The sequence below is a fragment of the Arabidopsis lyrata genome, assembly GCF_000004255.2.
Source record: "Arabidopsis lyrata subsp. lyrata unplaced genomic scaffold ARALYscaffold_6, whole genome shotgun sequence".
In the NCBI taxonomy this organism is placed as follows: domain Eukaryota; kingdom Viridiplantae; phylum Streptophyta; class Magnoliopsida; order Brassicales; family Brassicaceae; genus Arabidopsis; species Arabidopsis lyrata.
Window position 1 is genome coordinate 2,668,102 of NW_003302550.1, and position 25,568 is coordinate 2,693,669.

The 25,568-nt window shown below is 32.4% G+C and overlaps 4 protein-coding genes across 4 annotated transcripts; 1 reads left to right on the forward strand and 3 right to left on the reverse strand.

Annotated features, from left to right (window-relative positions):
• Positions 1 to 1,590: 1,590 nt before the first annotated feature.
• On the reverse strand, positions 1,591 to 3,022 carry LOC9307316 (cytosolic sulfotransferase 15). Its single transcript, XM_021022660.1, has 2 exons — positions 1,884 to 3,022; positions 1,591 to 1,790 (listed from the first exon to the last, which is right to left on the reverse strand). The coding sequence occupies exons 1-2, from the start codon at positions 2,942 to 2,944 to the stop codon at positions 1,787 to 1,789; spliced, it is 1,065 nt and encodes a 354-aa protein (XP_020878319.1). The 5' UTR covers positions 2,945 to 3,022; the 3' UTR covers positions 1,591 to 1,786.
• An 8,993-nt stretch (positions 3,023 to 12,015) lies between these two features.
• Positions 12,016 to 13,957, reverse strand: LOC9309358. Its single transcript, XM_021022903.1, has 3 exons — positions 13,533 to 13,957; positions 13,176 to 13,313; positions 12,016 to 12,569 (listed from the first exon to the last, which is right to left on the reverse strand). Exons 1-3 carry the CDS (start codon positions 13,698 to 13,700, stop codon positions 12,168 to 12,170), a joined length of 708 nt encoding a protein of 235 aa, XP_020878562.1. The 5' UTR covers positions 13,701 to 13,957; the 3' UTR covers positions 12,016 to 12,167.
• A 2,232-nt stretch (positions 13,958 to 16,189) lies between these two features.
• On the reverse strand, positions 16,190 to 18,722 carry LOC9309359 (aspartyl protease AED3). The gene is made up of 3 exons (XM_002873245.2): positions 18,036 to 18,722; positions 17,048 to 17,528; positions 16,190 to 16,790 (listed from the first exon to the last, which is right to left on the reverse strand). The coding sequence occupies exons 1-3, from the start codon at positions 18,510 to 18,512 to the stop codon at positions 16,429 to 16,431; spliced, it is 1,320 nt and encodes a 439-aa protein (XP_002873291.1). The 5' UTR covers positions 18,513 to 18,722; the 3' UTR covers positions 16,190 to 16,428.
• Positions 18,723 to 22,248: 3,526 nt separating this feature from the next.
• On the forward strand, positions 22,249 to 25,060 carry LOC9309360 (putative RING-H2 finger protein ATL69). The gene is made up of 2 exons (XM_021023048.1): positions 22,249 to 23,488; positions 24,969 to 25,060. The coding sequence occupies exon 1, from the start codon at positions 23,001 to 23,003 to the stop codon at positions 23,478 to 23,480; it is 480 nt and encodes a 159-aa protein (XP_020878707.1). The 5' UTR covers positions 22,249 to 23,000; the 3' UTR covers positions 23,481 to 23,488; positions 24,969 to 25,060.
• The last annotated feature ends 508 nt before the right edge of the window (positions 25,061 to 25,568 follow it).

Here is a 25,568-nt window from a genome sequence, read left to right on the forward strand (position 1 = left end):
TTAAGTTAGTAAAGTTTTAGTTTTAGAGTGCTCTTTAACGGATTAGTTTTAGTTTTAAGTTGAAACCTCACCAAAGTAATTAAACACCTTGTGATTAACCCTATGCCAATGCTTTTAAGTTTAAGTAATGTTTTGTTTAAGATTTGTGTAATTTACTTGTTTGTCTTTTATTTGCCTTGTTTAAATCTCGTGTTTATTGATTGCTCAACAACCCACTCCGTTTCGCCATAGCTAAAGTCTTCAATTCTCTCGGTTACATGATGTTGACATTAATCATTATGGTTCAGTCTCGTATTTACTACTATTGCACAATCGTGGTGTGCTTGCTAATTACTTCCTATGTTTCAAAATATATGATGTTTTAGAGTTTTTATTTTGTTTTAAAATATATGATGTTTTGCAACTTTCTATGCAATTTTAAATATATTTGATATTTTATGACTATTTGTATTCTGCAGTCTTTTCTCTAATTCGTTGAATTTTTAAAACCAAACATTAAATGATAGTTTTAAGAGAGCAAAATAAATTTTCTTAAAATGTGTGACTTCAAATAAAACATTATATATTTTGAAACAGATGGAGTAATAGATTTCATACCATAACTATTGGTTATAAACGAATAATAAGATTGGGAAACAAAGAAAATTTTGCTATATAGGTTTTTATGTCGACATGCTATATATATATATATATATATATATTGTTTTGATCAAACAAAATAAAATATGTGATTAGATCCTTAGTCAAGAGGTTAAGTCCATTTGACTCCCTCTTTCTCACCGGAGTTCGACTCCACTAAATCGCGTTATCCTGCGTAGTAGGGATTGGTTATGAATCGGGCCTTGTCGATCCAAAGATGTAAAAAAAAAAAAAAAAAAAAAAAAAAAAAAAACATGTGATTAGATCCAACTATCCATAATCCATTATCTCACTATTAGAAAAATATCTATGAAATACATAAACATATGAAGTATCACATTTTTACATATTTGTCAATACATTTAGCTACACACATATGAACAATAATAATACTCTAGTACAACTAAAAACATAATGGCAAACACAGACGATATTTATTAAAATAGAAAAGAAAAAAAACGACAAATTAACTTAATAATACAACTGCCTTAAGCTAACTTAACGTATAGGCATAAAGAAACTTGGGATCGCCATTGGAATGCTCTTTATACTGGGTGTTTATGTTTATATAATAGCGCAAAATGCATGAGATGATACGTTGTGAAGAGAAGAGAGCAGCCTCAGTGCCTCACTTAATCGAAATCTTTTTTCTTTTCTTTTTAATAATGAGATTTTAGTTCTATTCTTAGGCAAAAACGTAAATAATGCGTTTTTGTGTTTTTAATGCGATTATGCAGATTTTCTTTCATAATTGGTAAATTTTTTTATCTAATCGCATTCGAAAACGCTATTCCGCTATTATGCAATTAGCAATCGGAGCCAATATGTAAGTTTAGTTAGCATTGTATTGTTCTCAAACTTAAAAGAAAACAAAAGAACTATAAAAAGTAAGAACATGTGGTTAGATCTAATGATCTATGATCCATCATCTTACAAATTAATATAGAAATATCTATGAAATATTGTATACATTTATACATATTTAATTTGTCAATACATTTAGCTACACACATGAACGATAGTACAAATAGAACATAATGGCAAACACAAACGATATTTAATAAAATAGAAACTCGACAAACTTCGATGTTGACAAAAATAGAAACGACAAATTACCTTAATTGTGGACGTTACGTTGCTTCATTGTCTATCTGTAACAACAATACAACTGCCTTCAACTTAACTTATAGGCTCTCAAAACAAGAGTACAAATGTGGGCACGTGGCCTTATATTTTAGCTCAACCTGAAAGTGAGACCAGATCCACCTAACTTGTCATCCACTAAGGCTGACAATCTTTCCACATGTGAAGGCGACAAATAGTTAACCCAATCACTCACTTCTCCTTTCCTAAACAAGAATCGATTCTCAAAGTTTTTGATCGATTTGTTTGACTTGTTCACCTCCAACTTCTTCAGATTCTCGAAGCTACACAGATCAGCAATAGCCTTCACAACTCCCTTTCGTTCCTCTTCTTCGGTGAAAGGAAGTCCTAAGAAACTTGCAAGCTTCTTCAAGTTGGTCTCAGTGTCTTCTTTGAGATCCTCGTACTTTAAAAATAAGACTTTCTCTGGCCTTTTCAAGCTCTCTCTCCAGTATCCCAACATGTGTTCCCAAAACGGGCCAAACCCGATCACTCCCCGGCAATACAGATCAAAAGCTTCGTCGAGCAAGACTGGACTCACTGACTCAGATTTTATGTTGTTGATGTAATGCCACGAGGATATGAATGTGTCAAACGGGTTCCGGCATAAGTACACGACCTTCACACCGGGTTTCTCGATCGAATCCATAAGGGAACCGAACGGTATGTGGGTTGCGAATGTTCTTGGACTGGCTAGACTCGAGAGTTTGGGAACATCTCCGTTGGCGTAAAGCTTGTACTCGAAGAAAGGTACGAGGTCATGAGGGTTGGATGTGAGAAGAGGGTGGTCGGAACTTAAGGAAACCGGATCAAACCGGTGACGGTTAAGGATAGTGAAAGTTAAAGCTTTTAACCAGGTTGTACCAGATTTAGGTATGGTGGCGAGGACGACGTCGTTTGGAAGGGACTGGAAATGTTTTTGGAAACACATGATAGCTTGAATCTCCTTAGCTTGGCACCAAAACCCTTGGAATAGATAAAGGTAACGAGTTCTCCAGCCTCTCTCCTTAGGAAGAGAGTCCAACATCTCTTGGAACTCGTAGCTTAGCCCTTCATGATCTTCTTGGCCTTTGCTTTTGCCTTCCTTGAGGAGCTCGAGCTTGTGACACATGGAGAAACTTGGGATCGCCATTGGAATGCTCTTCATGCTTGAGGTCGCCATTGTTTTTTTTGTTAATAGTCTTACAGATATATATGGAAAATGTTTATTGTAATGGAATCTTTGTGTGTTTGTGTAAGATTTCGTGATGAAGTTGGGTGTTTATATAATAGCGCAAAATGCATGAGATGCTTTTGTGAAGAGAAGAGAGCAGCCTCAGTTGTTATCGCCCACGTGGGAAATAAACGGCGTGTGCGAATATTAGTTGGCCCACTCCATCTTTTTACTGATACTCGAAATCTTTTTTTTTTTCTTCCGTTTAAATTTTTAATAATAATGACGTGTCTTTGTCTATACGTAGTTACGTACTACAGTAGAACCTTTATAAACTAATACTCCATAAATTAATAAATACTATTCCCTCCGTTTCAATTTAGTTGTCGTTTTAGGATTTAAATTTTGTTTCATAATAGTTGTCGTTTTAGGTTTTCAATGCAAATGTTTGGTGAAAATTTCAGTTTTATCCCTACTGTTTTAATATTTTGGCAAATGAATTTTTTTATAAAATATATTAATAAAGAGTAAAACAGAAAATTTAATATTTTTCTTAATTTGTGTGAAAAAACCTTAAACGACAACTAAAACGAAACGGAGGAAGTATAAATTAATAAAATCGTTCGGTTCTAAGTCGGACCAATACAAAATTTGATAAAATAATATGATAATAATTTTTTAAAAATCTCTATATAAATATATGATCCCATTAATATTCTAAATTAATAATCATGTAAATTTATTTATATATATATATATATAAGTTGTTATACTAAGGTATGTTTTTAGTTGTTTTTTTTTTTCTTAAACTAATTTTTGTTAGAACATATGTCTAACTTTTATTGAATAAAAAAATTAGTCTATCGTGGTTTTAAATTATAGTGGTGTAGTATACTCCTTCTGTTTCAAAATATAAGACGTTTTAAAAGTTCAGTCAATCATAAAAAAACTGCATAATAAAAATAATCATAAAATATTAAAGTGATATATAATTTGTACTTGAAAACGACTTATATTTTGAAACAAAAAAGTTTTTCTCAAACGTCTTGTATTTTGAAACGGAGAGAGTACTATATAGCTGTATCATAAAATAGTCAAGATTTGAATATGCATCATTTTCATTAAGATAGTCTTATAGCTATTAAAATACGATAATTGAAGTCACTAATCATAAATTTGAATTTACGTATTTTGTATAAATAAATTCATTTAGTCTTTGTAATTATATTATCTATTTTATTTTCGAAATTTTTTTTTTCAAACTATTAAAATTTCAAGTCTAAAAATACAAAATTTATAAATTCATTTCTTTCTAAAATTTAACGAATTAAAACATATCTCTTTATAAATTAATATCTTTATAAATTAATAAAATATTATGGTCCTAACAATATTAATTTATAGAAATTTGACTGTATTCTCCTTGGACTTAGTGCAAGGTTTGGTTTGCTGCATTTTCATTTGTTTTTGGTCCATAAATTGTCGGCAGAACTCTTTCTTTAAATTAGGAAAGTCACATGTTTTTGGTCCCTAATACGCATCCTTTTATTCCAAAAAATTTTCATCTTCTAACTTTATCAAATGTATATACCTAACTAAAAAAAACTAGTATAAAACATGTGATTAGATCTATGGTCTTACTCATATAAAAATAATACATATCCTGTCAAAGTATTTATTAATTTGTGTCACCAATATACTATTTCCTCCGTTTCACAAAGATAAATTTTTTAGAAAAAAAATTTGTCCCACAAAGATAGAAGTTTTGTGTTTCCAATGTCAAATTTAAAACAGTTTATCTATTTTATTCTTATTAAACAATAAATATTATACTCTTTAAAATATGTTAAAAGATTAAATGGTTAAAATTGTCATTATATATTATTTTTTTAAAAATGTGAAATTTCTAAAAAAATCTATATTTATGGGACGAAAAGAATAGTATATAATATGTAGGTTTGAACCCGAATAATGACACCAATAAAACTAACACAAGATACTATATATATATATATATAGTTATATACATATTTTTAATACATTTAGTTACAGCCATCAACTAAAATACTTTACTTTTTTTTTCAAAAAAAAACTAAAATACTTTACTATAAACACGAACATAGTGGCAAACACGATGATCATTATCGGAAAAAAATAACGATCGACAAACTGAAATGTGGACGTTGCTTCATTGTCTATATGCAACAACAAAATAACTTGGATTTCCAGCTTTACTGAAATTGAATAAAATATCAATCGATAAAGACCCCAGTAAAATAAATAGAAATTGAGTGATTTTCTTTTTAAAAAAAAAACAATTTAATGCTATACAACTAGCAGTGGTCGATACAATTTGAGGTTTCGATTCGGATCGACGCAATTTTAGTTTGGTTCGGTTTGGCTTTTTTTTCGTGGTTTGGTTTATTGTAAAAATAACTTTGAAATGATTTATTTAGCATTATAATTACTTATTATACTAGATTTTAACCCGCGGTACACCGCGGGATGATTTAATTTTAAAGTTAGTATAAAAATATTTTGTAAATTGTATCTCCTTATAACATATTTATTTATATTATAGTTTATAATTGTTATTAAGTAATGGTATACCACGAGTCCATGAGACAATTATTAATAAACGGAGGATTCAACCCGTATTAAAGCGGTATATAAATATTGATTCAAATTCGTCCGCCTTATAAATCTTTTCCGAAATATAACCTGTTCAGTAATTTCTTAACCCGTCCCGTGATTTATTTTTATTTTAAAATTTAATGATTATTTATTATATATAAAAGTTTACAAATCATATCATCCTCTAAGACCACGGGACATTATACCACATGACAATTTTTGGTTTTATACAATCTTTTCTAAATGAGACTGATTTAATATGTCTAAAATTAGTGGTATTAAAAAAAAAGATTTAATCCGTATTGAAGCGACGGATTAATGATATTTTAATCTTTTATTATTGTTGATTCAAAAACCCGTCCCGCCAAACCCGTCCGGCAAAAAAACTCATTTATTTTATTAATGTTCTTATTTATGATATGATTCTGAATCATTGTCTAAATATTTTAATCGATGTAGAACGTTTAACACACATTTTCGTCAATTAGATAATATATGTCCGTTTTCAAAATTTCGAATCACAGTATATGCAGAAAAAAAATTAATTTTTTTTTACTTTATGTATTATATGATGATTCAAAACAGTTAAAAACAAATCAAACAAAGATGATAGGAGAATCATAATTATAAATCTTAATCAAATCTCTAAATATCTAAATTATTAAATATAGAATATCCGGTGTATGAGTTGGGTTAAATATAACCCGACCCAACAAATTTTTTGTGAAGGATTTTAAAAACGGATCGGGTATCCGATATATCCGAAAACATTTTTACCCACCCATCACCAAAATGTTGCAAAAATACTAGTATATATTATATCTATGCTAATACATATGATTAATGATAGAAATTTTTAATGAATTTCAGTTTATTCTTTCCGGCGTGGTTAGGTTACAAAAACACAAAGTAACGGTTTTGGTTTAGGTTTTAGATATATTCTTATATTTTAAAATAACCAAACCACAGTTTATTAATAAATTTCGAGTTTGTTTCGATTAACTTATTCCAGGTTGGTTTTTGTCTACTCCTAATATCAACATCCAAATACAAGTTTTACTATTGTTGCACTTTTTACATTTTCTCAGTTTTTTTTTCCTTTTTTTCTTTCGGGTTGTCTTATCTTATATTTTGTACCGTGCACATTCTTCATTTTATTTTCGATCGGCAGGGCTCCGACAAGCTGGTGATTAAACTTCAACCCAAGCGATAGCATTATATTGCTCGTATGTGTCCATTTCTTGCCCACACGGCTGTGGTCTAGTGGTTAGGGAAAATTGGGGAAAAGTTGGAAGGAACTAACCCAGGTTCGATCCATCCTGAAAAAAAAATCACATTTGTGCGGGAAGTCTGGACTTGGGCTTTGGTCCAAGCAATTCACATGGTATCCGGGATTAGGCTAACTGGATACCCCCAGACATTAGTCGGAAAGCATTCCAAACTCGGGGTTAGGCAGTGTGGTAATCCAACACCTAGGTATTGGCGACGAGTCCACATAGTAGCACTTCGGTGCGTTTCTCCCGGAGCTGATCGGATCAGCCGATCGGATATATTAAAAAAAAACGATGAATTCAGAACCACGATACGTGTTATAACGAGGACCTACGATTAAGTTCATTTGTTTTATTCTAGTTATCAACCTCTGTGACTATGTCCATCACGCCTAAGTTGTCGACTGAATTATCCATATTTGGACAAAGATATAGCCAACCCCCTGAAACGGACGGACCAATTATAGCTACAATACAAATAAAATAAATATCTACAGTTTTTGTTTTTGTTGACAAAGGGACGCACTAGTTATTAAATTATATTATATGCTTTTCAAGATTTGTCTATAACGATGAATATAAGATATGGTTTATATATAACGATTTGATTCAATTTTGTATTTATCCTGTCAGTTTGATATTTATATGTTTGTGGGTAATCGACATATGGAAAGTTATTTTCGATAAATAAAAGAAAAGAAGAAGAAGTTATTCTTTTTAGGGAAATTGTTAAAAATACCTCTTTTGGTGTGTTCCTTTTCAAAAATGTCCCTTTTATATGTTCATTTTCAAAATGCTCATTTTAAATCTGAAATTTTTATAAAGTTTTATTAGGTTTATAAGGTACTTATGGATTGTAACTACTACTTGAAGACTCGATCCAAGTATTTATAAGGTTTTATAAGGTGTTTTTAAAGGTTTTACAAGTTATTTTAAAGGATTTTTAAGGTTTTTCAAAAGTTTTACAAGATATTTTAAAGGTTTTTAAAGGTATTTAAAATGCATTTATAAGGTATTTATAAAGTATTTATAAGATTTTAGATACATAGAAATGTAGTTTGTGTATGTTTTAATAATGTTACATACATATTTGGGTAAATCTTATATTTTTAAAAGCATTTTTTATAAGATTTTAAAGAATGGACATTTTTAAAAAGTGATATTGAAAAGGGGGCATTTTTGCAAAAGCCCCTTCTTTTTATGAAGCTTTTCATTTTCCGTTGGTTTGGTTTTAAATTTAGCGATTGGGGAGTACGTGAAAGCACCATGGACAAATACCAAAAGATATTAGTATTATTTACATATATGAGTGTTTAATTTGTTTGCACAAAAAAAAAAAATAGTGTTTACTTTAATCGCAAAATAGTTTTATGGATTTATTTTTGTAGGTAATTTAACCAGATCAAAATGAAAAGCTTAGAAGAGACTATAATCACCCGTGGGATATTATTTGAGTCTTGTTTTTTAATCAGTGTATGTTAAATACAGACAGTTTTCAGAATTTTGACTAAATAGACTCAAATATTTTTCACAATTTATGGAAAATTTGTGTTTAGATATCCTTTTTAATTTTCAATACCTTTCTATGTGTCAATGATGATTTTATTGAGATAATTTATATTACTTATTTAATAATTCCCTGGTGAAGTTTACGGCAGTTTTGGATCTATTATTGAGTTCATGAATTTAAGGGAACTTTAGCTGAGATGTTTTGTGAAGATTTGAAAACTTATTATTAGCTAATTGCATGCACGATAATACAATATTGAAAGAATATTTAGTTATCAAGAGCTTATTTGATTCATTTTGCGTAATTAAATATGTAGTATATTTTTTAGAAATAGGGTGATTTCATGGTCTATAGATTCATAAGTGCAGTTTTAGCGGTATTTACATGGTTGTCATATAATATCTAATGACATTAAGAAAGTAAAAAAGTTACAAACATTTCTCTAAAAAAAAAAAAGTTACGAACATGCACTAGAACTAGAAGAAGACAAAAAGTTGATGTCTTTGATGGTTGATTTCACTTGTGAAGAAGTTTGTTTGGATACGAGCACTGACCTGTCTTTGTTACTCCTTTTTTCTTAAATCTTTATCTTTGGAGTTGAAGATTCTTCAAGACGAATCATCTCTTGTAGGCTTCAAAGCAAACTCCCATATTGTCACATACTAATGAAAGAACCATGCTCCATAGTCCATACCCATGTGGTACCACGTTCACTTCCACACATCGCCCATGGACTTCCAGATATTATTTACTAGTTAGCTAACTTAGGTGAGTACCCACAACTAACTTAGGACACTATTTATAAATACATAAATATATTGAACGAAAATAGTTTAGATATGTACCCAAAACAAATTGATTAAAACCTTTTCCAATTATTGTACATGATTTTCATATTATATAAAAGGTTTAAGAGCAGACCATAAACTAATCGTATATTTGACATGATAATTCTTCATGCTTATATACTCAAATAATTTAAGTTAATTCCTTACTATAAATTAATTTAATTCATATTTTATATTTATTTTGAACAATTAAATTAATCTCCGTGGCAAATCATTTTGGTCAAATAATTTCATCACATATAGTTTTTTTTTTTTTTTTTTTGATAACTCAGGGGAATCCCAGACCTATGGAGGGGCCCAGACTAATCCCCTGGGGGAGGTGCAGCCCACAGATAGACTCTCTCTCCGGGTATGCAAATGGGATATGTGGCCAAGTGGAGATCTAACAATTGCGCGCTTGCGGAGAATCGATCTCTGACCTAAACCAACAGGGCAACTCCTGCATAAGTGGCAACCACTAGACCAAGAACACTTGGTTCAACTTTACACATATAGTTACTTTGGATTACAAAACAATTATGAGGCTTTTGATAATATATTCAATTTGGGGACCATAGCATAGTAAATTAGTCTTCTCCTGCTCTCCTACAAGGCTACAACTCATACAATTAAAACTAATTTTTCATTTTTTGATATACATTTGATTTAAATATTTCATATTGCATCCTCGAAACGAATATTGCAATTTCAAAAAATAATTTAATATTGTACTCTCTTACTTAACAATAATTTTCCAACCTGATACTTTATCAATAGTATCCAAAATATTAATCTTATTCGGATATGATTGTCCTTATTCATATATATCCTTGTAAATTGTACGTAAGGTCTATACTCTAAAATTTAACGATTAGTTATAACTAAGATCTATGTTTAAAAATATAACTATAGAGTCTGAAAATATATAAATGTTTCAGTGTGGGACTAAATGATAGAAATTTTGTAAATAGAATCTGTCGAGGGTAAATTAATTTATATTGTAAAACATAGTCTTACGGTAAATTCTGATTTTGATTTTGTTCTAGCCTGTTAGTTTATACTTTATACCGCTACATGATGTAATGGTTTTAGACTTTGCTTACGTAATATTTCTGTTCTTTTCAATATATATATAAATGAAATCTGATGTTTGACATGCATATCGACATGCCGTTAAATAATGTTTGCTCATATAACAAAAACAATAACAAAAATAAAAACAGTAAGTAATCAACAATATTTTTTCTTTGTCAACACAGCTTACAACTTTCATCGTATTGTGCTCTCCAAAGTTACATGAGATTGCTCTTTCTTATTCTTAAGCAAGTCCACCCGCGATGGTGAATTCACAATCCACTGCCTTAATCCACTTGGCTACATCCGCCCCTACGCTAAAGCACCTTGCACTTCTAATAGGCCATGAACTAGATCCGAATCATTTAACAATATGGAACAGATAACTATCGACATGCCGTTAAAGGCGCAATCTTTTATATCGGATGCTTTGATGCATTAGGCAAGTAGAGCCTACGTAGCTTTATTGATCCTTTTTTTTTTCTCCTTATTATAATAAGTCGACAAAGCAGCCAAAAAAATAAAAAAAAAATGTCGACAAATATATAAAAACAATTGAGTGACTTGAGGCCTACTTTAGTGACGAAGCCTACATGTCTTTGATTACGACTCTAAAACCAAGTCTCTTATTCACAGATGCGTGCCGTAATTTTTTTCCTCGTGTTTATCGAGTAAGGATTGATGATGGATATTCGTAAGCTGAATAGTGAACACTAATCTTTTTATCCTCCACCAAAAAAATTTAGGACAAAAATGTTTCGGACCTTTATCCATAAATTTAAATAAATTAGATTGGATAATTAAGTTTTATTTTTAGTGTATAACCAGATATAAGAGCCGGCCTTAAGAGCACATGGGTTAAGCACAAATTTGCGGTTCTAGATAAATTTATATATTTTAGCTGTCGTTTTTTTATTAATTTTTTTTTAAAACTGATGGTAAAAACCCATTCTTTAAGAGATATCCGATAAAATTGGAACGATAAAAAAACATGAAAAACCCGGTAGCGACCAACACAAACTTCCATCAATGGTTTTTAATTTTTTTCTCACAAAACTCATTTGTGGCCTTAAATATTTCAGGACTTGTTCTACCAACTAATAATATATCGGTTGAAACATTTATATTTAATTGAATATTTCGTAGATACTTCATATCAAGAGTATGTATCCAATCCAAGTCATCATGTGGGATAATTATGAATTTAAACAAAGAAAATAGTTAAGTTATAAAAATTGTCACCTGAAATAACCATATGAACTTTTATTTTTGTTTCGAAAGAAGTGATTTGAAACGCCTAGTGTTGTTTTTTTACTCAACTCGTTGTATCGTAAATTACTAAATTTAACCCATCAAAAGGTTAAAAAAAGAGAGAAGACTCTGACACACTTAGAAGGTTCAAAACCTTAAAGATTCGAGCTTAATCCACCGCGAATGTAAGTCTACTTTCCTTAGTAGTACTCCTCAAGCTGTCTGTAAGATGAAGCTTGCTTTTGACTGGAAAGACACGTGAACCCGCCAAAGCTACATGAGAGCTAATGATGATATTGTTGGAATAAGAGAGAGATGGATATATGTCATAAATTGTTCTTATTTTAGCTTAATAGGAAACAGAGTGTGTTCTGTTTTCGAGTGAGGTTGTGAGAGCAAGAAGTGAGTCCGTAATTTCCACAGGTCAAGAACGAGCAAGACAATTTACAGTGACAAAACATAGGAATCTGGTTTATATGTAAATGAATTTTTAAAAAAAAAAAAAAAAAAATGTAAATGAATAGGATTTGAAATTTGATTAATTCATCAACTCATAGAGAAGAGTGTATACATATAGGTAGATATATCCGAATATTAACAGAATGCATAATATTGGTCTATGCTTCATCTCATCTTTACACAAGATATAATCCTAGGCTAACCTCCTAAGAGGTACTACTTGTTGTTGGAACAGAGGACGCCTCTGGCTGAGCCTCACTGGCCATAGTTTCCGGCAGTGAGGTTTCTTGCTGAGCCACCGGTGGAGTTTCAGGCACTGAGGTTTCTTGCTCGGCCACCGGCGGAGCTTCTGTGATGGAGGGGGTAGAAGCTTGAACAGTTTCTGAAGGCTTGAACTTGTTGATGTAGTAGCTAAGAGAGGGTCCACTGTAATCCACTGCTTTTGGTCGAGTCGGTGCATCTTTCCCAACTTGGAGGAGTATAGAGGAAGCTGCAGCGAGTGCGATAAGGGCAATGCCTGCTACGATTGCTGCTGTGTTCTCAGCCCCATCAGAAGATGATCCTGCAGTACCTGAGCTGATTGCGCTCTCTGCAACATATACTGCAGGCTGCAAAAGTAACAAGAAAAGCTATTCTTCAGAAAAACTCCCATAAAGAAAAAGCCAATAGAATTAGATCAAGAAGCCCATCTCAAAAAGATGCGGATTTGCATGACACATTGTTGCAAGCTAATGCATATTCCCTGGAGGTGGAGGTTGAGATCGATGACAGAATAATGGAACGAACACAAAGAAAAAACACCAAAAAAGTTTATATCAAACGAGACCCAAATATAACACCAAACTGGTAAGATCGAGAAGCGTAACTTTCTTAATTATCCTTGAATCAAGGATTGCAATGAAAAACCTAAGATCAAACTCAAAGAAAGAGCCAAATGTATATTGAAAATTTGTTAAAGAGATCTCATACTTGTCCCAAAGCCAAAAGGCTCACAAAACAAGCAACTGGTCAAAGACCCCTAATCTCTTGTTGTTCTTATGCATTCACTACATTTCCAATGCCTATCACAGAAACAAAACAGCCAATCCTCAGGCGAAGTTTGAAGCTTTCTCTGTCAATTGAAAACCAATATCCCTCCAAACTCTCTGAGACTTACAAACAGGAGTGCTTCGCGATGAGTGGATAGATAGATGGAGAATGTAAGAAGTACCAACCTCAATAGAGTAAACATTCGTCTGACCGGCAGTATCTTTCTCAACATAGCCAGTCCAACCACGCGGCTTCCGAGGAGGAAACGTTCCCACCACTTTCGTCTTCTCTCCAGCCAACCATTCCATACTCACTGTTCCTACCTGTTCAATAACATCATTTCCATTCCTAAAAAAATTCCAACTTTATAATCACTTCAATTCATAAACATCAATTCTCTTTCATCAAGGTTTCACTAATCAACCAATCCATCTTTCTCAGTAATTGAAAAGAATTGCAACAACAACAAAGTTATCATCATGGTTTTGATAAAGAGACCAAATTGAGCTGAGAATGAAACAACTACAGATGGGATTGAGTACCTCCTTCTCGGGAGCACATTCTTCGGCATTACAATCAGCATCATCGGAAGAAGCTCTAACGACGGAGAAGAGAAGTTTCCGTCCGCCGGACTTTGAATTCAGAAATCTGCCAAGAGGTTTGGGCGATGCAAAAACGCAGCCGTTTGGGGATAGCAAGACGTTCGACATGGTTGATCAGATTCGAGAAGATTCTTGGGTTTGTTCTATCTTCTTACTTCTTCTTAGAGAACAGACAAGGCGAAGAAGATAAAAGAGGGGAGGAAGTCGGAAGAAGATGTGTGTGGTGGGCTTTTTCACTAGCCTACGCGTGTAACTGCCAAACCCACAAATTCTTAATTTCAATACCAAACCAAATTGGAATTTTTTCAAATCAAACCGGAGTAAAATTCGGTTTTCATTCATATCTATTTTCTCAAACACGAATCTAGAATTCGTTTTTCAATACAATTATTGGAAAATGTTGTATGCATTAGTGCACCTTGATTTTTTCTGCTCTGTTTTTTTTTCCTGTTTCTAGAGATTTTCCGCATCTGGCTTTATTTTTCCCATTCCTCCACTTTTTATTCCTTTATTCAATTCATTTTCCCTTAAAAAGACATTAACGAATTATTTCAGTTTGCCATAGTTTAATCATAACAACACCAAAGACCTTGTGTGCTAGTGCTTAGCCACTATCCATTGTATTGTACCCTAAGCATGTCTGCATGTGTGGGGTTCAAATCACACTTTCCCGGTGTGGAATAAAAGAATTGTGTACAAAATAAATATCATCATAATCAGTCCTGATCATAATTGAGTGAACCAGAGTGGCACTTTGTTTAGGTGGTTACATGATCGATATGACACTCAAGTTTAACCAAGATTATGATGTGTTTTTAGCAAAAACTATTATCTTCTTTCACGTTATAAGTTATAACCTTCTCGGTGATTTATAGTCTAAATGGTAACCGAGGAATCCGGCTGAATCTGGCTGAATTGCTGAATCTAGCTGAATTTATTTGTGATTTTTTGCGGAATCTGGCTGAATAATTTAAAGTTCAAATGGTAACTGCTGAATCTGGCTGAATTTTTTGAAAATTTAATTAATCAAATAAACTTCTAAAAATTTTAATTAGGAAAAAAATTTCCAATAAAATTAGTTAAAAACAAAATATTATGAAAAACTTGTAACTTGTAAAAAATAAGGTTGAATTTTGAAGAAATTTAAAATTACTATATTAGAAATATAATCAAGTTAGCTAAACACGAATCTGATTTATGTTTTTAAATTAATTAAATTCTCTAAAATGTCTAAAAGTTTTTAAGGTTACAAAAATTATTGAAAGTTTTAAGTTAATATATGTAAAGTGTTATCAAACATAATTATTATATATTTTGGTGATTATGGTGAAATCAAAAGTTAATATATTTGATTATTTAATCAAACATTATCTTTTAAAACCATTAAATATTGAAATTCAATAGTACAAGTTGTTTGTAGTTTCAAGTATAACTTAATTTTTAATTTTAAAAAAAAAGCCTAACAAAAAAAATTCCTCAAGAATTCCACCAATTCCTCAAAAATTCCTCAAGTCTTCAAATGATGTAACATTTTTTTTTTCTACCAAAATTCCTCAACAATTCCTCAAAACTAATGTTACCATTTAGACTCTTAGAGAGCTTCAAATTTTTAGAAAGCTATTAGAGCATCTCCAACGCAGGGAGAGAAGAGTTCTCTGGAGATTTAAATAATATTAAAAAGAAATAAAGTTGGAGAGAGAAAGAGAAAATAGGAGAAACGATTCTCACAAAAAGTGGCCAGTTGTCATTTTATTACTGATACAATGTATTAAAAATAATTAAGATATATTTTTACAATTAAAATATCAATTTTTTTTTTTGAAAAATCTCACTCTTGCCGTTGGAGATGGCCTTATGGATTGTTGGAAGTTTTCTTAGCAAAAGATTAATTATAACATTTTAAGTTTTAAACCGAAGAATATTGTGTCTCTGTTCACTTTCGCATGATCAATTTTATTTATGAAATTTGATCTCTTGAGCAATTGGCGTTGCCGGTAGCCTTCTCTTTTGGTTTTCACTTTCGACATTGCTCGTTTGAAACTCAAAATATATTTTTCTTGTAATCATACTTTTTATCAATTTTCTTTTTCTATTAGTTGCTAAAATTTATTGTCTTATACATATTGCCAGGACAACCCTATACAAGCTTTAAAGTGGATTCCTTTTGAAAACTATGAGCTGAAACAGCCACTAGGCGCGCTATTTCTGAGGGGCCAATTGATGAACATCGATTGTCAATAAACAATTAAACACAACATATATAAAATAAGACAAAATATAAAATAAGTCGAAACAAGCGTTTTGTGGATTTATGATATTATTGATATACGATACAGAATATAGATATATATATTTAAAATGATATAGAAGATATCATTTTCCTACAAGTACTTTAATTGTACTTAAGAAAATATAGCTCTAGTAAACCAGATGAATTCTAAAGTACTTGCATACATTTGCATATGAATAACATTTTTTTTTAGTGACAATGAAGAGAATATCCTTGAAATTTAATTAGATCATTGCGCTAATATCATACTCAATTTTATGTATTTCAAATGATATAACATTTTAATTTATAATATAGTTGCATACAGTAAGGAGCAAATATTATATAGTTTCATTATTTGATTAGTTTTAGATCCAAATCTCTAGAGAATTCAAGAACAATAAAAAACATAAAAATGACTTGATAGCACAAATGCTAAACACCACCGCCCTCTAAGACTGGTGAAGCAAACGACACGAGAAAAGACAAAAATGAAACACACAAAGAACACAAACAAACAAGTCTCTGCATAAATATGAGTAGGCTCTTATTGTCTCATTCATCTTTCTAAGAGCATCGTTCACGTGCCAAACCGAGCCGTCCATTGGGAACGTCGATAAGGACACGGTGGTTCTGCTGCTGCATGCTTGCGATCACATTGACAACAGAGTTTACGTTTTCCGGCGCTGAGGCCATGGCGAGGCACGACGTGCTTCCGGCGGTGCTATGTAACATCAGGTTATCAGCCGGCATCGTCATGTTCACTCCCTTGAACATGAATGTTATCGTCGGCACCTTGACTTGCCCTGAGTAACACGTGTCGAAACCCCCGAGTGACGTCACCACGGCGGTGGGTGGCTTCACGCGCTTCCTGAACTCGTTCCTCACTGCCTCGTATACCGGTTTAGCCAGCCGCGTGTACACAGTCCCTGCACATCAAATGGTTATTAATTGTAAACTATAACCAAACCGAAATAAACCAAAACGCAAATAAATGTGTTATTTAATAACTAAGATTAAACACATTAACTGAACTTAACCTAAGTTAATCAATTAAGATTTAATTTTAGATTTTGTTATATATTTATAATATTCACTAATTATTTAGTCTAAACCAATGCGAAATTATACCAATTGAAACAGAAAACTAAACCTAACCGATACCAAACCGGATAAGAGTAAATACCGGAGTCAAAGATGGTTCCAGCGCCGGTGGAAGGATTAAAGGCAATAGCTGCCGGCGGTAAATCGACGACTTTCCGACCAACGCGGATCGCAACGAGGTTGACGTAATACAAAGAAGACCTTCTAGGGTTTCTGAGAAGTTGAGTGTACTTCACGCGCTGAGGCTGGGAGGTAGGGCCGAGTCTCAGCGAACCAGAGAAGGTTAGAGACCTGAAACTTGGCAAACAGTAAGAGAAAGTGGACTTGTAAACGGACTGAGCCTGTGACATGAGGGAAAGTGGGCCTCGTCCCAAGCCCAACAAGCCTTGTGGTGGTGGGATGGTTCCTCCACCGGCGACTTTGTTGACGCATCCGAAGGTAAAGGCTTTGATCGGGTCGGCGGCGAGGCGGATGGTGTCTTGAGAGAGGTTAGCCGCAATGGAGGAGCTTCCATAAGTGAGGTTGAATGAGCAGGCGCGTGCTCCACACGCGGGGTTTGGTACCTGAAGCAAGTGTTCACGTGAATTGTTGTTAATGCAGTACAGTGTCTATGTGTCGGTCGAGTGTTTAGTTGTTCTGTAATCCCGTGAACGTTTTGTTTTTGAATGTGGGTGGAATTATCAATTATAACCACGTGGAACCCACTCTCTGTGAAAAACTTTTTTCACGTAATAAAATAGAGACTGTCCTTTTTTTATTAACCAAATAAATTCTAGATCTGCTACTGTGTCAATAAATTATAAATGTTCACTTGGGGCCGCAATAACATTATCATGCTCACATTTTTAAGATGAAGAAAACAAATCGCAGGTTACTAATATTAAAATTTGACTACAATATAGTATGGTGCCATACATAAGCTAAATACTTTTTTAAATACGACTGGTTCATTAATGAAGAAGCTATGATGAAGAGTGTAAGCGTTAGAATAAAATAAATTAATCAAAAAACATTCCAAAAACATATTTATTATATACGTAGGGTAGGTGTGTAAGTACAAAATTATATACCTGCTTACACTGAGGAGCGCTGCAACTAACGTTCTTGAAGGAGGTGGACTTGGCGGGAGAAAAGGCGGTGTTAGAAGGACAGCCAACGCAGCCGGAGCACGGAATCCAAGCCACGTCACTGCTCGTGTCCATGGCTAGGAGCAGTGGCTGAGCCGGAGTTCCGATCAAAACCTTGACAATGTATGTAGTGCTTTGCAACATTTGACGCCCTGAGGCAATGGGGACTACAGATCTCCCGGCGACAAGGCTGCTCAAGTACTGGAGACGGGCCTGGTCTTGAGCCAGCGTCTGGAGCACACGCGCTTCCCATGAGAGTGGGGATGGTGATTTGAAGGGGGAGCAAGGGCTGTCTATGTGGAAGATTCTTAGGGTAGAGCCTTGGTCTTGATTCTTGGTGAGGTCACAGTTTGGGTGGTTTAACCCAAGTGCTAATGGGACGATGGAAAAAAGTTGGAGGAATAAAACAAGAGTAGACATATTGTATTGTATGCTTTTGGGTTGGATGGGTATTAAATGGTGTTGGCATGAGAAGGGTATTTATAGTGTGGTCTGAGCTACAAAATGACCAAGCACATAAAATCCAAAGTATATTTAACTAAAATGATACAAATCAATGATTATTTCGCTTATTAGGTTTTGAGTTCGAATCCGCGGTAAAATAAAGAATAGATTAATTAAACTGCTCTTGTTTCCAGTTGGAAGAGATTATTTATTTTTACTTTTTCTTTTCTTTTAGGTTAAAGTAAATTTTTGTTTGTAATATTAATTTTTTCATAACAAAGGCAATTTGATATATCTTTCACTAGGGGTGGGCCGGATCCGGATATCCGGCTTTTTTAAGGTATTCGGATCCGTCTTTTCATTATCTGGATCCGGATCCGCTCCACCCGGATATCCGGATTTAGGATATCCGTAAAAATAACCGGATACCCGGCGGATATCCGGATCCGGTTTTTTTTATATAAATTCTTTTTTATTAATATAAAATTAAAGAAAAATATTTAAAACAAATAATTAAAAATATTATTAAAAGTATTATTATTATATAAAAGATAATAAAAATTATTAATAAAATTTAAATAATAGTAATAAAATATTAAAAAAATATTAATAAAATTTAAATAATAGTAATAAAATATTAAAAAATATTATTATAATATAAAATATCCCGGATCCGGATATCCGGCTTTAATTTTTCTATTATCCGGATCCGGATCCGGATCCGCCCCACCTTGATATCCTGTTTTTCGGAGCGGAGCGGATCCCGGATCGAATCCCGGATCCCGGATAATTGGTCTCACCCCTAATCTTCACAATACGCCTATAAGAAAGAAAAAAAGGAAAAAAAAGCTTAGGTTTGGACGAAAATATTTTATTTTTTAAACATGCTTTAGGTTTTTGGTTTTTTGGTAATAGCGTGTATACTGTGGCATGTTTGTAATTGTAAACATGACTGTACATACACTCTATTAGTGTTTAATGTGGTTTTGGGTTTCTAGTTGTTGCAAAAACTTGAATGTAGTTTTCGTTTTTAGGCCTTAAATGGAGACATTGAAAAGTGCGGATTTCAAGAACGTTTTTCCAAAAACGTTTTATGTCACCTATCATATGAGTTCCATATAATTTACGTTTTCCAAAAAAAGAAAAAAAATATTGTTTGCGTTTTTTAAGACAGGGTATTACACTATGGAACGCATGTACCTACAACAACTTCAAATTACCTAGTGGTTTTCTCAAATTCCGCGCTGAAAAGCAAAATAGTGTTATTTTATTTATTTATTTGAGATTAATAAAGGAGTTTAATAACAACTACATATTTTAACAAATAACATACCTTTACTAAAAAAATGTTTTTAATTTAAGTTGTTAATAATTTCATAAATGATTACTTTTTAGTTTTTAAACATGCCATTTTTGAAAAAAAAATTCACTTATGATGTATTTTTTACATTTAAAATGTATTTTCACGATTTTAATGAATAAAATCAGCTTAATTAATTCTAAATAGATTTTGTTTTTTAAAGTTCATAAGTAAGTAGATGAAAATATCATTTCAATAACAATAAATAAACTATTTAAATTTATAATTATATTATTATTTAGTTATAAATTATATATGTATCCCGCAAATTAGTTTTTCACCAATCAAACATTATTCCGCACCGCTTATTTTGTACAAACCGCACTTGTCCCGCAAATACTTTTCTTCCACACGTACCGCAGTTGAACCGTACCGCACTATAATACCGCTTTCCCCGCACAGCAAAAAACGCTGTTACCATTTTTCTAAAAGTTTCTTATTATACATTTTAGAAAAATTGACGTATTAGATATTTTTCTGCTTTTTAAATTTTGATCTCGCTGGACGAACCATTGGGCAATATAGGTTAACTCGTGGTTTCGGTTCTCACTGGACCTACAAAATTTAAGTAATTATATAGATTTAACTGGAATTTATTTTTCCTTGGATATTGTAAGAACAATACAAAATTGTTGAAACATGTATCTAGCTAAAACACTATCCTAAACAATTAGTTGTATGATTCCGTTCTAAAACGCTTTTCGGTATACAACAATCACATGTTTTAATTGTATCACAGCTCTTCGAGAGTTCTACCTTCAACAAAGCTACACTGTATATGAGATAAAACAAGTTGCAGAGTTCTAAAGTTTTTTTATTTATTTATTGAGAAGCTATCTTTCTAAACTTTGACTCTCTTTTTTTTTGAAACTCTTTTTTTTCTAAACTTTGACTTATGTGATTTTGTAAAGTGTGTATATATATACCCAGTGTTCAAGAAAACGCTAGGCGCTAAGCGGGCGGTGACCCAGTGCCTAGCGCCTAGAACGCCTAATCGGGGCCTAGACGATTTTTTAGGCGGTTTAGACGTTTATAACATAAAACATTATCAATATGATATTATATATAAAAGTTATATAAAATATCTATATAAAACTAAAAATTATGAAATTATAAATAAAAATTAGATAAAATATTTATTTATATTTATATTAAACAATATATGAATATTTATAACTATATATATAAATAAAACTCTAATTGAAATTGAAAAAATACATTAAACAAGATCTATGTAATTTTAGGCGGTCAAGGCGGTTATCTAGGCGTCGCATGAGAGCCTAGCGCCTAGTCGGGGCCTAGGCGACCGCCTAGACCGCTTTTTAGAACACTGTATATACCCAATGCCTCTTTAGAGGGGAAAATCTAAGATATTGATTCGAAATCTTTTCCACAATTATTTTAATTCTTTCATATACCTCTTAAACCTATTTTCAAAGATAAGATATTATTATCTCCATTTAAATAAATGTAAAGTGGGTTATGCTTTCAAATATCCAACAATTCTTACACAAAAAGTGATTGTCTTTAATGTTTCCCATATGATCTTAATCACTACCACTTTATGTGTCGCTCTTGTTTCTTGCGGCATCTCCAATAATGCGGATCGGTGAAAACTTGGGGTGCTGGTTTAGTTATTATTATTTTGTAAGCATGCCATTATTACTCTTTTCTTTTTCTTTGTAAAAGTGTGTCTGTCGGCAAGTAATGTAAATTATTCATCTGTTTCTTTTACTCTTCCGATAGTGCAAAAGTTACTTTCTTGAGATTTCCACTACTATTGTGGGGTATTAGTTATTGATGGGCAACGTATAATAGAAGGAAAATATACTTGTCTCCCACATGATATAAATAACAAAAATCTAAACTTTTTTTTTTCTATTCACAATAACAAAATAGAACATGGCTAATGTATTTTTGTGATTTTTTTTTAAGTGTATATTTATTCTGACAATGTATTTATACAAATATTGGGCTGATCACATGTGGCCCAAAGGGAATTTGATACGGTTCTTCGGTTTCAACTCAGTTCACTTGATGAATAATTAATTTAACTTCCCGGATCGACAAAGTGAAATACTTAAAATGGCCTGAATGATATAATGTGACTAAAGTGCAATACCTATTCAGAAGCGGTATACTACTGGATATAAGTTTCGTGAATGAAAGAAAGGTTTGGAAGCTATTTGAAAAAAATGATGCTAAAATTGTGATTTTGATTTTTTTTTGCAAAAGAAATTCCCTTTTTCATAACTTCTCTTTATAAATGCAAATTTTTTTGCAAAAAGTGATTTGGTAACTTTTTACAAAAAGCATTGTTCCCTTATCCTTTTTTTTTTTGGTTCAAATGTAGGTAAGGAAATGATTTCGCCTATTTAGTGAGTATTTACTATTTAGATAGTATTTTGTAATGGGTTTGGTTTTGGCTCTTGAGAAATGTTTTATTTAGTGCATAAATAAATGAAGGCGATTACGTCTAAACATCAACGATTTTAAAATTGTAAGTGAATCGATCAATGGAACATTGGCAGTAACGTTTGTAACATTGTAGATTTGGAGACGAAATTCAACGTATTTCTAGAGAAAAGGTTTGGCTAATGTGGATGGTATATATAGGAAAAGAGGAAACTCTAAAAAAAGAGATTTTTCTATAAACAAGACTAATTATTCGTAATGAACCATTCAAGAACTTCAAGATCTAATTGATAAGATAATTTACAGTTGAATTAATAATAATGTCCTTGAAATTCGTACACATCAAAAAATATATGGCTGAAAGGGTTGTACAATTGTGTTACTAGTTAAACACTAACTTCAAGGACTACTTTTATTTTGTCGTTTTTCGTGCTAAAACTCCAGAGTCAACGGTCCATTATACTAATATAAGAAGATGAAAGATTTTAGGAGGACAATTTACATATATCTTCATAACCAATCTAAAATAAAATATACATATGTGAGATAATTAATGTTCTGCAGCACCATTTAATTGTGTTTCCCGCGGACTACGTCAAACTTGTCCCCTTCTCCTACAAACTCTCTTCTTCTTCCACATTTTTAGTCTCTCTCTAGCTCTATCTCTCTCTCTCACTCTCTCCACATATATGTCTCCTATAAGTCCTCCGGCCAGTGGGGTTGGGCTTGGCTACGGTATAGCCATCGCCGTAAGCATCCTAGTTCTCATCTCCTTTATAATGCTGGCCTCATACATCTGCATAAGGTCAAAATCTACAGGAAGAGACGAAGCCACAAGTGACGGAGTTCTTGACTCCCCGTCGCCCGCGGCTGAAGTGAAGCTCGGTTTGGACCGACCGGTGATAGAGTCATATCCAAGGATAGTGTTGGGAGATAGCCGGAGATTACCGAGGCCCAACAACGGCCCATGTTCGATATGTCTATGTGATTACGAGGCTAGGGAACCGGTTCGGTGTATACCGGAATGTAATCACTGCTTCCACACTGATTGTGTTGATGAGTGGCTCCGGACAAGTGCTACATGTCCTCTATGCAGGAACTCACCGGCTCCGTCTAGGCTAGCCACACCATTGTCCGATTTGATCCCACTCGCCTTTCAAATTAGGTGAAAGTTAAGGTCCTTTCCTTATTCCCTTGTGTGTTTGAGATGGAAATGAGTTAAAATTTGTTATATTTTAGGATTGAAGTTGAAAGCTCAATAAAGGTCGTAAATTGTTCTAACGATTTGATTAAAAATTAGAGATTAAAACTTAGGATTTTTTTTTTTTTGCATGAGTTTGCGACCTTAGTATTGATCAGCCTTTGAATCTTACCTACTTTAGCCAGATTTCGTGATTTCGGTTTCATCTTTACTGAGAGAGATTCGATCGGTATTCCAGATTTGGTAACTTGTACTTCGTAGGGTTATCAAATCACATCTTTGTACAGATTTACGTATATGCTTTGATTCTGTGATCAATACATTAATTTGGGAAACATGGTTTTCGATTTTTTTTTCCTGTTTTAATTTTGGAGTTTACATTGTAGAATCTATATAAATTCAAATATTCATTCAATGAGCATTAAATTTTATTTATTTGATATATATATATATATATATATATATATATATAATTTTCCAAAAATAAAATAAAATTTACAGGTGTGAATATTATTCTAGAGAACTTCTTACTCTAAAACCATTATGGCATTATCTAAACAATAATAGGAAAACAAATTGAATTAGAATCTCTAACGACTAATGCTGGATCCAAAATCCGGTTAGTTTTCAAAATCAAATTACAAATTTCACATCAAAGAAGAAATTTTAAAAAAACAAACACAAGAAAAAAGTTTTTAAAAGTCAGAAAAGAAACAAAATCTATATTTTAAAAACTGTTTTTAAAAATCCGAATTAAAAACTTGATTTCCCCGACACTTAGGGGAATTAAAATCCGAAATCCGAATTAAAATCCGAAAAGAAACAAAATCAAAATTTTAAAATCCGAATTAAAAACTTGAATGCTAAATCTACATAATAATAGGAAAAACAAGTTGAATATTTGGAATCGCTAACGACTATTGCTGGATCCAAAATTCGGTTAGTTTTCCTATCATTATGCAAATTTAGAATCCAAACAAACAATTTTTTTTTAAAAAACAAACATAAAGAAAGAAAAACAATTTAAAATCCGAAAAAAAAACAAATCATAATTTTAAAAAATATTTTTTAAAAAAATCCGTATTAAAAACATGAATGCTAAATCTACATAACAATAGGAAAAACAAGTTGAATGTTTGGAATCGCTAACGACTAATGCTGAATCCAAAATCCGGTTAGTTTTCCTATCATTATGCAAATTTAGTATAAAAAAATAAAAAAATTTAGAAAAACAAACATGAGAAAGAAAAGATTTTTAAAATCCGAAAAGAAACAAAATCAAAATTTTAAAAACTATTTTTTAAAAAAATGAAAAGTTTTGAAAAGATTTGAAAATCTGTGAGAAAGAATAAATAAAAAAGCTGTAATATTGAAAAACTTTTAAAAATTAAAAAATGATAAAAATTGACCTCAAATTTTTAATGGGCATGTGAATGGGCTTTTTGTTGGGCTGAAGATGAGATTGCAATCCAAGACCTTGTCCACCACCGTGTCCGTCACCACCTTCTTCTCCACCACCGTGAACGCAAAAGCTTCTCATGATCCTCCTCAACCAGAGCATCGAAGATAGTATAAACAAGATCCGACGTCTTTGAACCTCCTCCGACGACGGAGACTGAGAGATGATATCGAGAGACAAAGGGAGAAGAAGAATCAGAGCATCATCTTCTTCCATCACGGAAAAGATTTATCCAGAGAAAAATCATGAAATTCGAAGAACTCAAAGATGAAATAGAAGCATGAATCGAAGAAGAGAATGATAAAAAAATCAGAGCAATTGGCGATTGTAATTTAATCTCTCTCTCACTCTGTAACTCTTTCTCAATCTCTGTGGTTTTTCTGGTTTGTTTGATGAAAAAACGATTACACATAGAGAGAAGAGAAGGCTCGAAACTCTCTAGTTTCCTTTTTTTCTGTGTTGTTTACTTTTTTCTGAATCTTCTTTGTAATTTCCTTTTTTCTAAAAATCTTATTTGTTGTTTCCTTTTTTCTGTGTTGAGTTATTTCCTTTTTCTCGATTAAAAAACTTGATAGCGAAGAATGAAGATGATATTGA

Coding starts and splice junctions, on each gene's coding strand:
- LOC9307316 (XM_021022660.1), bottom strand. CDS start 2,944: ATGGCGACCTCAAGCATGAAGAGCATTCCAATGGCGATCCCAAGTTTC.
- LOC9309358 (XM_021022903.1), bottom strand. CDS start 13,700: ATGTCGAACGTCTTGCTATCCCCAAACGGCTGCGTTTTTGCATCGCCC. Junction 13,314..13,532: donor AATGTGCTCCCGAGAAGGAG/GTACTCAATCCC, acceptor GTTATTGAACAG/GTAGGAACAGTGAGTATGGA. Junction 12,570..13,175: donor CGAATGTTTACTCTATTGAG/GTTGGTACTTCT, acceptor TTACTTTTGCAG/CCTGCAGTATATGTTGCAGA.
- LOC9309359 (XM_002873245.2), bottom strand. CDS start 18,512: ATGTCTACTCTTGTTTTATTCCTCCAACTTTTTTCCATCGTCCCATTA. Junction 17,529..18,035: donor GCGCTCCTCAGTGTAAGCAG/GTATATAATTTT, acceptor CACTTGCTTCAG/GTACCAAACCCCGCGTGTGG. Junction 16,791..17,047: donor TGGAACCATCTTTGACTCCG/GTATTTACTCTT, acceptor TTTGATGTGCAG/GGACTGTGTACACGCGGCTG.
- LOC9309360 (XM_021023048.1), top strand. CDS start 23,001: ATGTCTCCTATAAGTCCTCCGGCCAGTGGGGTTGGGCTTGGCTACGGT.